The 12974-nt window shown below is 37.2% G+C and overlaps 1 protein-coding gene across 1 annotated transcript in view; it reads right to left on the bottom strand.

Annotated features, from left to right (window-relative positions):
* LOC118383786 (transmembrane protein 178B-like) overlaps positions 1–1348 on the bottom strand; it is a 5263-nt gene extending 3915 nt beyond the window's left edge. Inside the window, exons 1-2 of the mRNA XM_052466778.1 lie at positions 946–1348; positions 256–369 (exon numbers count right to left, since the gene is read on the bottom strand). Coding sequence (XP_052322738.1) covers positions 256–369; positions 946–1342 — 511 coding nt within the window. The 5' untranslated portion in view covers positions 1343–1348. The remainder of the gene's footprint in view (positions 1–255; positions 370–945) is intronic.
* Positions 1349–12974: the final 11626 nt, after the last annotated feature.

Raw genomic sequence — 12974 nt, 5'->3', positions numbered from 1 at the left:
TTCCCCGGGGTAGGCCTTCATTGTAAATAAAAATAGGTTCTTAACTGACTTGCCTAGTTGAATAAAATAAAAATTATTATATATTCTAATACGGCTTATAATATGGTAATTCCTCTATGAAGGATATGTTTAACTGAATCATAATGTCTGTTATTAAGTCGGGATCATTATGAGATTGACGTTGTTGTTACAGTTTCTTCTTCTTCGCCTGGACAGAGATAAAGATTAAAAAGGGGATATTGTGGGTAAACTTACGGAGTGCGTGCCACTCATCCTGACGAATAGTCTTGATTATATTGATGCTCAGCTTTCTGGGGAGGGCTAAAGTATAGTAGTAGTATTTTATTGGTGTGCAGCGCTGAACTAAACCTGCAGAGAAGGAACAAAAACAAAACACGTAGTTTCACACGGAGAGGCCATATTGAAACGACAAAAAAAACAAATATTATTGCATATGTAGTCTACCAGAGGAACAAAAATAACATGTCTAGTAAGCATAGATTCATCACATATTGTCAATGTTTATATAACTGTTTTTTTCTTCTTCGTTGGCTTAGAGTCTTCGTTGCAGCTGTTACCTGTAGGCTTCTCTCAGAAAGCATCGCACAGAGGAGTAGGCCGAGTCTAGTACAGTACGCCACCGTGAACTCCCTAACAACGTTTTAGGTGGCACAAATAAATCAAACAGTAGTGTCACATTGTGAATCAAATGATGGATGCAAAGCCTAGTTGCTGCAGCATATTAAAGGCCTGAATGTGGGCGGACCGCTAACCGCTAAATCAGCATTCAGCACCTCGGATAGCGCCCAAATTCCGATGGCGATTTCACCACACATCAATGCGCACAAATAGGGCTTGTCACCAAAGACTATAGCGCCACTGACATTATAACATAGGCTGTAAACAACATATCGTTTATCATGTGACGTGATCAAATGATGAAACCTTTAAAGATGAGATCCTCTGTCTCCAGGTCGAATCCCTCCCGATGACATTTTCTCCACAGCCCGGAGATGGTGGAGTTGTACTGCCGACTGCAGAGGGACTCCATGGCCGGGGCGGGGGGCAAGAAGTGCCGCTTAGCCCGCAGGAGGAGTCCTCCACTCGACCCCTTCCTCTCCACGTTATTCTCCTTCGGTAGCATACGGAGTGGGAGGTTCTGGTTGGAGATATAGATGAATCCAGGGTCGTTCCTTTTGTTGGAATAATTCTTACAACGTTCCCTGTGCCTCCTCGCATCCGTCTCGTACCAATTGTCAGTACATATTGCGACTGCTATGAGTCCCAACGCGCAAAACGCCAGAAACAATCCCGCGACCGTCAACGTCCTCATAGCAGACATGATGTTCCACCGGATGCGGTAGTGTATAGAAGAGATTCCTTCTGTTCGACAGTTGGGGGAAGGGGAAGGGGAAGGGGAAGGGAGGGGGGGGGGTCCTCTCTCGCGCCTGCTGCCTGGATAATTTATTCCCCGGGTAGCAATCACCGGTTCGTGCTGGGGGATTTCGTCGCTCTCTGCCGCAGCATTAATATGAAATCATCCTAGGCCAGTATTGATAACAGATCTCGTTGATTGGTACAGCACGTCCAAATACCAGTAATCATTAAGCTATTTTTTTGTTGTTGTAAAAAACGTCAGGGCAGGCTTGTGTTCTAGTACCATTCTCTTTGGCTGTTGATCTATCCAATATTATATTGCTCAAGAGGGATTCATTAGTGAGTTGTAAAACATTGTTTTGTATTTAACCCTTATTTTACCAGGCAAATTGAACACATTGTGATTTATAACAACGACCTGGGGAATAGTTACAAGGGAGAGGAGGAGGGGGGGGGGGTGAGCCAATTGGAAGCTGGGGATGATTAGGTGGTCATGATGGTATGAGGGTCTTATTGGGAATTTAGCCAGGACACCAGGGTTAACACCCCTACTCTTATGATAAATGCCATGGGATCTTTAGTGACCACAGTGAGTCTACTAGTAAATGCCAGCAGATGGGGACAGAGCTAACATTTAATCATTATGCGTCAGCCTAACACACTAATATAGGATTTTCACGGTCCGTACATATACTCAAATTAAAGAAAGAAAGAGATACACTTTACAGTACATTGTAACGGAATACTGTTAGGACCGATAACCCAAACAATTCTGTACATCACCGCCTACTTTCCACGGTTTCCGGTAGCCAGGGTCGTTTCTCTGTGGGGCCTCTGGTGGAGATGAGCTGTGTGTGTTGTGGTCGGTGAGGTTGGCTGCTGTGGCCTTTTGCTGCTCTTGTGTCTCTGTGGCAGGAGGATCTGTAGTATATGTGCCCCGACAGATAAAGACCTGCAGGCTGTGAAACCAATCCCACATTGTTGAACAACACACAGAACTGATACAGATCATCACATGCTATGGGTGTGTGGTCAACCCTTGTGTCTTTGAGAGAGAGAGAGAGAGAGAGAGAGAGAGAGAGAGAGAGAGAGAGAGAGAGAGAGAGAGAGAGAGAGAGAGAGAGAGAGAGAGAGAGAGACGTGTGTGTGTGTGTGTGTGTGTGTGTGTGTGTGTGTGTGTGTGTGTGTGTGTGTGTGTGCGTGTGCGTGTGCGTGTGTGTGTGTGTGTGTGTGTGTGTGTGTGTACCCATGTGACTTCTTGGATGTCCCTTCTATTCTTAAATACATTATAGAACTCTGAAACATTTTCTTTTTCTAACAGACCTCATCCTGTATTTTTCCATAACTTCAGGTTTGTATATCTGAGACAGACGATTCGTCCAAAATGGCACCCTATTCCCTATGTAGTGCAGTACTTTAACCAGAGCCCTATGGGCCCTCCTGAGCCCTGGTCTAAGTAGTGCACTCTAAAAGGGAATAGTGTGCTTTTTTTGGGGGGACTAAGAATGACAGTTAATGTGAAGACGCTCTCTGAGCAGTTGCACAAGAGAGAGATGATGTTACTTCAGATCCAACAGACTTCCTGTGGTGAAGCACACTCCAACATGTCAGGAGATCACAAGGATCTTTACACATTGACAGTAATAAGATATATGTTAGTGATGATACTCTTGTTTTAAAGCAGATTTATACAAAATTGAGTTTATTTTTTATTTTTATAGAGATTATAATTTGGAGTCCACAAACAACCTGTATACCCGTAGGCCTGAGGCCAGCAAATGTGATGTGACTGTCCACTACAACAACCAAAACACTCTCTCAACCAATTATGAGAATAATGATGTCTTTCTGTACCATCACGTATGCAAAACTATACAATTCAATCCGTGCATCTTGATTCCTAGGCATGTTTGTGCTGGGGTGGCTGGCAGTTGTTTTTCTCATTGTCATTGTATCTAATAAGGAATTGATAGTTACTGTGATAGTAGTTCCTCATTTAGGAGCGTGTGTGTGTGTGTGTGTGTGTGTGTGTGTGTGTGTGTGTGTGTGTGTGTGTGTGTGTGTGTGTGCGTGTGCGTGTGTGGGGGAGGGGGGTCATTGTAAAATAAGTATTTAAAACTGACTTGTGTCGTTAAATAAAGGTGAAATAAAAATAACATGTAAAACCATACATGTAATTTACACTCTTAGAAAAAAAGGTTCTATCTAAGAACCTTGAAAGGTTCTTCGGCTGTCCCTATAGGAGAACCCTTGAACAACTATTTTTTTTGGTTCTATATAGAACTCTTTTGGTTCCGGGTAGAACCCTATTGAGATCCACGTAGAACCCTTTACACAGAGGGTTCTACATGGAACCAAAAAGAGTTCTACCAGGAACCAAAAAGGGTTCTCCTACGGGGACAGCCGAAGAACCCTTGTGGAACCCCCCCAGGAGTATAATAATCATATCATAACAAAGAGACCTACCTCTGATGGCTATGCTATTACTCTGTCTCACTGCGTATCACTGCGTATCACTGCGTCTCACTGCGTATCACTGCGTCTCACTGTGTATCACTGCGTCTCACTGCGTCTCACTGCTTATCACTGTGTATCTCTGTGTATCACTGCGTATCACTGCGTATCACTGCGTCTCACTGCGTATCACTGCGTCTCACTGCGTCTCACTGCGTATCACTGCGTATCACTGCGTCTCACTGCGTATCACTGCGTATCACTGCGTCTCACTGAGTATCACTGCGTCTCACTGCGTATCACTGCGTATCACTGCGTATCACTGCGTATCACTGCATATCACTGCGTATCACTGCGTCTCACTGCGTATCACTGCGTATCACTGCGTATCTCTGTATATCACTGCGTCTCTTCCTCCAATGTAATATATAGTACTGAAGCCTGAATAAAAATGGAATGATATTTTCCCAACTTTGCTTTTGGTTGAGATATCTCTCCAACCTCTTCAACAGTAACCTCTTATCTGGTTGTGATATCTCTCAAACCTCTTCAACAATAGCCTCTTATCTGGTTGAGATATCTCTCAAACCTCTCCAACAATAACCTCTTATCTGGTTGAGATATCTCTCAAACCTCTTCAACAATAACCTCTTATCTGGTTGAGATATCTCTCAAACCTCTTCAACAATAACCTCAACAATGACCTCTTATCTGCTTGAGATATCTTTCAAACCTCTCCAACAGTAACCTCTTATCTGGTTGAGATATCTCTCAAACCTCTTCATCAATAACCTCTTATCTGGTTGAGATATCTCTCAAACCTCTCCAACAGTAACCTTTAATCTGGTTGAGATATCTCTCAAACCTCTCCAACCGTAACCTCTTATCTGGTTGAGATATCTCTCAAACCTCTCCAACAGTAACCTCTAATCTGGTTGAGATATCTCTCAAACCTCTCCAACAGTAACCTCTAATCTGGTTGAGATATCTCTGAAACCTCTCCAACAATAACCTTTAATCTGGTTGAGATATCTCTCAAACCTCTCCAACAATAACCTCTAATCTGGTTGAGATATCTCTCAAACCTCTCCAACAGTAACCTCTTATCTGGTTGAGATATCTCTCAAACCTCTCCAACAGTAACCTCTTATCTGGTTGAGATATCTCTGAAACCTCTCCAACAATAACCTCTAATCTGGTTGAGATATCTCTCAAACCTCTCCAACAGTAACCTCTTATCTGGTTGAGATATCTCTCAAACCTCTCCAACAGTAACCTCTTATCTGGTTGAGATATCTCTGAAACCTCTCCAACAATAACCTCTAATCTGGTTGAGATATCTCTCAAACCTCTCCAACAGTAACCTCTTATCTGGTTGAGATATCTCTCAAACCTCTCCAACAGTAACCTCTTATCTGGTTGAGATATCTCTCAAACCTCTCCAACAGTAACCTCTTATCTGGTTGAGATATCTCTCAAACCTCTCCAACAGTAACCTCTAATCTGGTTGAGATATCTCTCAAACCTCTCCAACAATAACCTCTAATCTGGTTGAGATATCTCTCAAACCTCTCCAACAGGAACCTCTTATCTGGTTGAGATATCTCTCAAACCTCTCCAACAATAACCTCTTATCTGGTTGAGATATCTCTCAAACCTCTCCAACAGTAACCTCTTATCTGGTTGAGATATCTCTCCAACAGTAATCTCTTATCTGGATGAGATATCTCTCAAACCTCTCCAACAGTAACCTCTTATCTGGTTGAGATATCTCTCCAACAGTAACCTCTTATCTGGTTGAGATATCTCTCAAACCTCTCCAACAATAACCTCTAATCTGGTTGAGATATCTCTCAAACCTCTTCAACAGTAACCTCTTATCTGGTTGAGATATCTCTCAAACCTCTCCAACAGTAACCTCTAATCTGGTTGAGATATCTCTCCAACAGTAACCTCTTATCTGGTTGAGATATCTCTCAAACCTCTCCAACAATAACCTCTAATCTGGTTGAGATATCTCTCAAACCTCTCCAACAATAACCTCTAATCTGGTTGAGATATCTCTCAAACCTCTCCAACAGTAACCTCTTATCTGGTTGAGATATCTCTCAAACCTCTCCAACAATAACCTTTAATCTGGTTGAGATATCTCTCAAACCTCTCCAACAGTAACCTCTTATCTGGTTGAGATATCTCTGAAACCTCTCCAACAATAACCTCTAATCTGGTCGAGATATCTCTCAAACCTCTCCAACAGTAACCTCTTATCTGGTTGAGATATCTCTGAAACCTCTCCAACAATAACCTCTAATCTGGTTGAGATATCTCTCAAACCTCTCCAACAGTAACCTCTTATCTGGTTGAGATATCTCTCAAACCTCTCCAACAATAACCTTTAATCTGGTTGAGATATCTCTCAAACCTCTCCAACAGTAACCTCTTATCTGGTTGAGATATCTCTCAAACCTCTCCAACAGTAACCTCTTATCTGGTTGAGATATCACTCAAACCTCTCCAACAATAACCTCTAATCTGGTTGAGATATCTCTCAAACCTCTCCAACAGTAACCTCTTATCTGGTTGAGATATCTCTCAAACCTCTCCAACAGTAACCTCTTATCTGGTTGAGATATCTCTCAAACGTCTCCAACAGTAACCTCTTATCTGGTTGAGATATATAACAATATAATACAACTCTCAAATACGGATAATACGTACAGTAGGTCTGTTATAACTATATACAGTAGGTCTGTTAGGTCTGTTATAACTATATACAGTAGGTCTGTTATAACTATATACAGTAGGTCTGTTATAACTATATACAGTAGGTCTGTTATAACTATATACAGTAGGTATGTTATAACTATATACAGTAGGTCTGTTAGGTCTGTTATAACTATATACAGTAGGTCTGTTATAACTATATACAGTAGGTATGTTATAACTATATACAGTAGGTCTGTTATAACTATATACAGTAGGTCTGTTAGGTCTGTTATAACTATATACAGTAGGTCTGTTATAACTATATACAGTAGGTCTGTTAGGTCTGTTATAACTATATACAGTAGGTCTGTTATAACTATATGCAGTAGGTCTGTTATAACTATATACAGTAGGTCTGTTAGGTCTGTTATAACTATATGCAGTAGGTCTGTTATAACTATATACAGTAGGTCTGTTAGGTCTGTTATAACTATATACAGTAGGTCTGTTAGGTCTGTTATAACTATGTGCAGTAGGTCTGTTAGGTCTGTTATAACTATATACAGTAGGTCTGTTATAACTATATACAGTAGGTCTGTTAGGTCTGTTATAACTATATGCAGTAGGTCTGTTATAACTATATACAGTAGGTCTGTTAGGTCTGTTATAACTATATGCAGTAGGTCTGTTAGGTCTGTTATAACTATATACAGTAGGTCGTTTAGGTCTGTTATAACTATATATACAGTAGGTCTGTTAGGTCTGTTATAACTATATACAGTAGGTCTGTTAGGTCTGTTATAACTATATACAGTAGGTATGTTAGGTCTGTTATAACTATATATACAGTAGGTCTGTTGTAACTATATGCAGTAGGTCTGTTATAACTATATACAGTAGTTATGTTAGGTCTGTTATAACTATATGCAGTAGGTCTGTTATAACTATATGCAGTAGGTCTGTTAGAACTATATGCAGTAGGTCTGTTAGAACTATATGCAGTAGGTCTGTTATAACTATATGCAGTAGGTCTGTTATAACTATATACAGTAGGTCTGTTAGGTCTGTTATAACTATATGCAGTAGGTCTGTTATAACTATATACAGTAGGTCTGTTAGGTCTGTTATAACTATATACAGTAGGTCTGTTATAACTATATGCAGTAGGTCTGTTATAACTATATACAGTAGGTCTGTTATAACTATATACAGTAGGTCTGTTAGGTCTGTTATAACTATATGCAGTAGGTCTGTTATAACTATATGCAGTAGGTCTGTTATAACTATATACAGTAGGTCTGTTATAACTATGTACAGTAGGTCTGTTAGGTCTGTTATAACTATATGCAGTAGGTCTGTTATAACTATATGCAGTAGGTCTGTTATAACTATATACAGTAGGTCTGTTAGGTCTGTTATAACTATATGCAGTAGGTCTGTTATAACTATATACAGTAGGTCTGTTATAACTATATACAGTAGGTCTGTTATAACTATATGCAGTAGGTCTGTTAGAACTATATGCAGTAGGTCTGTTATAACTATATGCAGTAGGTCTGTTATAACTATGTACAGTAGGTATGTTATAACTATGTACAGTAGGTCTGTTATAACTATGTACAGTAGGTCTGTTAGGTCTGTTAGAACTATATGCAGTAGGTCTGTTATAACTATATACAGTAGGTCTGTTATAACTATATGCAGTAGGTCTGTTATAACTATATACAGTAGGTCTGTTATAACTATATGCAGTAGGTCTGTTATAACTATATACAGTAGGTCTGTTATAACTATGTACAGTAGGTCTGTTATAACTATGTACAGTAGGTCTGTTATAATTATATGCAGTAGGTCTGTTATAACTATATACAGTAGGTCTGTTATAACTATATGCAGTAGGTCTGTTAGAACTATATGCAGTAGGTATGTTATAACTATATACAGTAGGTCTGTTATAACTATATGCAGTAGGTCTGTTATAACTATATGCAGTAGGTCTGTTATAACTATATACAGTAGGTCTGTTATAACTATATACAGTAGGTATGTTATAACTATGTACAGTAGGTCTGTTATAATTATGTACAGTAGGTCTGTTATAACTATATACAGTAGGTCTGTTATAACTATATACAGTAGGTCTGTTATAACTATATGCAGTAGGTCTGTTAGGTCTGTTAGAACTATATGCAGTAGGTCTGTTATAACTATATACAGTAGGTCTGTTATAACTATATGCAGTAGGTCTGTTATAACTATATACAGTAGGTCTGTTATAACTATATGCAGTAGGTCTGTTATAACTATATACAGTAGGTCTGTTATAACTATGTACAGTAGGTCTGTTATAACTATGTACAGTAGGTCTGTTATAATTATATGCAGTAGGTCTGTTATAACTATATACAGTAGGTCTGTTATAACTATATGCAGTAGATCTGTTAGAACTATATGCAGTAGGTCTGTTATAACTATATACAGTAGGTCTGTTATAACTATATGCAGTAGGTCTGTTATAACTATATGCAGTAGGTCTGTTATAACTATATACAGTAGGTCTGTTATAACTATATACAGTAGGTATGTTATAACTATATGCAGTAGGTCTGTTATAACTATATACAGTAGGTCTGTTATAACTATATGCAGTAGGTCTGTTATAACTATATGCAGTAGGTCTGTTATAACTATATACAGTAGGTCTGTTATAACTATATGCAGTAGGTCTGTTATAATTATATGCAGTAGGTCTGTTATAACTATATACAGTAGGTCTGTTATAACTATATGCAGTAGATCTGTTAGAACTATATGCAGTAGGTCTGTTATAACTATATACAGTAGGTCTGTTAGAACTATATGCAGTAGGTCTGTTATAACTATATACAGTAGGTCTGTTATAACTATATGCAGTAGGTCTGTTATAACTATATACAGTAGGTCTGTTATAACTATATGCAGTAGGTCTGTTATAACTATATACAGTAGGTCTGTTATAACTATGTACAGTAGGTCTGTTATAACTATGTACAGTAGGTCTGTTATAATTATATGCAGTAGGTCTGTTATAACTATATACAGTAGGTCTGTTATAACTATATGCAGTAGATCTGTTAGAACTATATGCAGTAGGTCTGTTATAACTATATACAGTAGGTCTGTTATAACTATATGCAGTAGGTATGTTATAACTATATGCAGTAGGTCTGTTATAACTATATACAGTAGGTCTGTTATAACTATATACAGTAGGTATGTTATAACTATGTACAGTAGGTCTGTTATAATTATGTACAGTAGGTCTGTTATAACTATATACAGTAGGTCTGTTATAACTATATGCAGTAGGTCTGTTATAGCTATATACAGTAGGTCTGTTATAACTATGTACAGTAGGTCTGTTATAACTATGTACAGTAGGTCTGCTATAACTATATGCAGTAGGTCTGTTATAACTATATACAGTAGGTCTGTTATAACTATATACAGTAGGTATGTTATAACTATGTACAGTAGGTCTGTTATAATTATGTACAGTAGGTCTGTTATAACTATATACAGTAGGTCTGTTATAACTATATGCAGTAGGTCTGTTATAACTATATACAGTAGGTATGTTATAACTATGTACAGTAGGTCTGTTATAATTATGTACAGTAGGTCTGTTATAACTATATACAGTAGGTCTGTTATAACTATATGCAGTAGGTCTGTTATAACTATATACAGTAGGTATGTTATAACTATATGCAGTAGGTCTGTTATAACTATATACAGTAGGTCTGTTATAACTATATGCAGTAGGTCTGTTATAACTATATGCAGTAGGTCTGTTATAACTATATACAGTAGGTCTGTTATAACTATATACAGTAGGTATGTTATAACTATATGCAGTAGGTCTGTTATAACTATATACAGTAGGTCTGTTATAACTATATGCAGTAGGTCTGTTATAACTATATGCAGTAGGTCTGTTATAACTATATACAGTAGGTCTGTTATAACTATATGCAGTAGGTCTGTTATAATTATATGCAGTAGGTCTGTTATAACTATATACAGTAGGTCTGTTATAACTATATGCAGTAGATCTGTTAGAACTATATGCAGTAGGTCTGTTATAACTATATACAGTAGGTCTGTTAGAACTATATGCAGTCTCTGTTATAACTATATACAGTAGGTCTGTTATAACTATATGCAGTAGGTCTGTTATAACTATATACAGTAGGTCTGTTATAACTATATGCAGTAGGTCTGTTATAACTATATACAGTAGGTCTGTTATAACTATGTACAGTAGGTCTGTTATAACTATGTACAGTAGGTCTGTTATAATTATATGCAGTAGGTCTGTTATAACTATATACAGTAGGTCTGTTATAACTATATGCAGTAGATCTGTTAGAACTATATGCAGTAGGTCTGTTATAACTATATACAGTAGGTCTGTTATAACTATATGCAGTAGGTCTGTTATAACTATATGCAGTAGGTCTGTTATAACTATATACAGTAGGTCTGTTATAACTATATACAGTAGGTATGTTATAACTATGTACAGTAGGTCTGTTATAATTATGTACAGTAGGTCTGTTATAACTATATACAGTAGGTCTGTTATAACTATATGCAGTAGGTCTGTTATAGCTATATACAGTAGGTCTGTTATAACTATGTACAGTAGGTCTGTTATAACTATGTACAGTAGGTCTGCTATAACTATATGCAGTAGGTCTGTTATAACTATATACAGTAGGTCTGTTATAACTATATACAGTAGGTATGTTATAACTATGTACAGTAGGTCTGTTATAATTATGTACAGTAGGTCTGTTATAACTATATACAGTAGGTCTGTTATAACTATATGCAGTAGGTCTGTTATAACTATATACAGTAGGTATGTTATAACTATGTACAGTAGGTCTGTTATAACTATGTACAGTAGGTCTGCAATAACTATATACAGTAGGTCTGTTAGGTCTGTTATAACTATATACAGTAGGTATGTTATAACTATGTACAGTAGGTCTGTTATAACTATGTACAGTAGGTCTGTTATAACTATATACAGTAGGTCTGTTATAACTATATACAGTAGGTCTGTTATAACTATGTACAGTAGGTCTGTTAGGTCTGTTATAACTATATGCAGTAGGTCTGTTATAACTATGTACAGTAGGTCTGTTATAACTATATGCAGTAGGTCTGTTAGGTCTGTTATAACTATGTACAGTAGGTCTGTTATAACTATGTACAGTAGGTCTGTTATAACTATATACAGTAGGTCTGTTATAACTATATACAGTAGGTCTGTTATAACTATGTACAGTAGGTCTGTAATAACTACTATGTACAGTAGGTCTGTTAGGTCTGTTATAACTATATACAGTAGGTCTGTTATAACTATGTACAGTAGGTCTGTTATAACTATGTACAGTAGGTCTGTTATAACTATATACAGTAGGTCTGTTATAACTATATACAGTAGGTCTGTTATAACTATATACAGTAGGTCTGTTATAACTATGTACAGTAGGTCTGTAATAACTACTATGTACAGTAGGTCTGTTAGGTCTGTTATAACTATATACAGTAGGTCTGTTATAACTATATACAGTAGGTCTGTTATAACTATATGCAGTAGGTCTGTTATAACTATATACAGTAGGTCTGTTATAACTATGTACAGTAGGTCTGTTATAACTATGTACAGTAGGTCTGCTATAACTATATGCAGTAGGTCTGTTATAACTATATACAGTAGGTCTGTTATAACTATATACAGTAGGTATGTTATAACTATGTACAGTAGGTCTGTTATAATTATGTACAGTAGGTCTGTTATAACTATATACAGTAGGTCTGTTATAACTATATGCAGTAGGTATGTTATAACTATGTACAGTAGGTCTGTTATAACTATGTACAGTAGGTCTGCTATAACTATATACAGTAGGTCTGTTAGGTCTGTTATAACTATATACAGTAGGTCTGTTATAACTATGTACAGTAGGTCTGTTATAACTATGTACAGTAGGTCTGTTATAACTATATACAGTAGGTCTGTTATAACTATATACAGTAGGTCTGTTATAACTATATACAGTAGGTCTGTTATAACTATGTACAGTAGGTCTGTAATAACTACTATGTACAGTAGGTCTGTTAGGTCTGTTATAACTATATACAGTAGGTCTGTTATAACTATGTACAGTAGGTCTGTTATAACTATGTACAGTAGGTCTGTTAGGTCTGTTATAACTATATACAGTAGGTCTGTTAGAACTATGTACAGTAGGTCTGTTATAACTATATACAGTAGGTCTGTTATAACTATGTACAGTAGGTCTGTAATAACTACTATGTACAGTAGGTCTGTTAGGTCTGTTATAACTATGTACAGTAGGTATGTTATAACTATGTACAGT

This window comes from Oncorhynchus keta, chromosome 17 (genome assembly GCF_023373465.1).
Source record: "Oncorhynchus keta strain PuntledgeMale-10-30-2019 chromosome 17, Oket_V2, whole genome shotgun sequence".
Taxonomy (NCBI): Eukaryota; Metazoa; Chordata; class Actinopteri; order Salmoniformes; family Salmonidae; genus Oncorhynchus; species Oncorhynchus keta.
The sequence above is the reverse complement of the archived record's forward strand: the minus strand, read 5'-3'. Positions and strand labels throughout refer to the sequence as shown.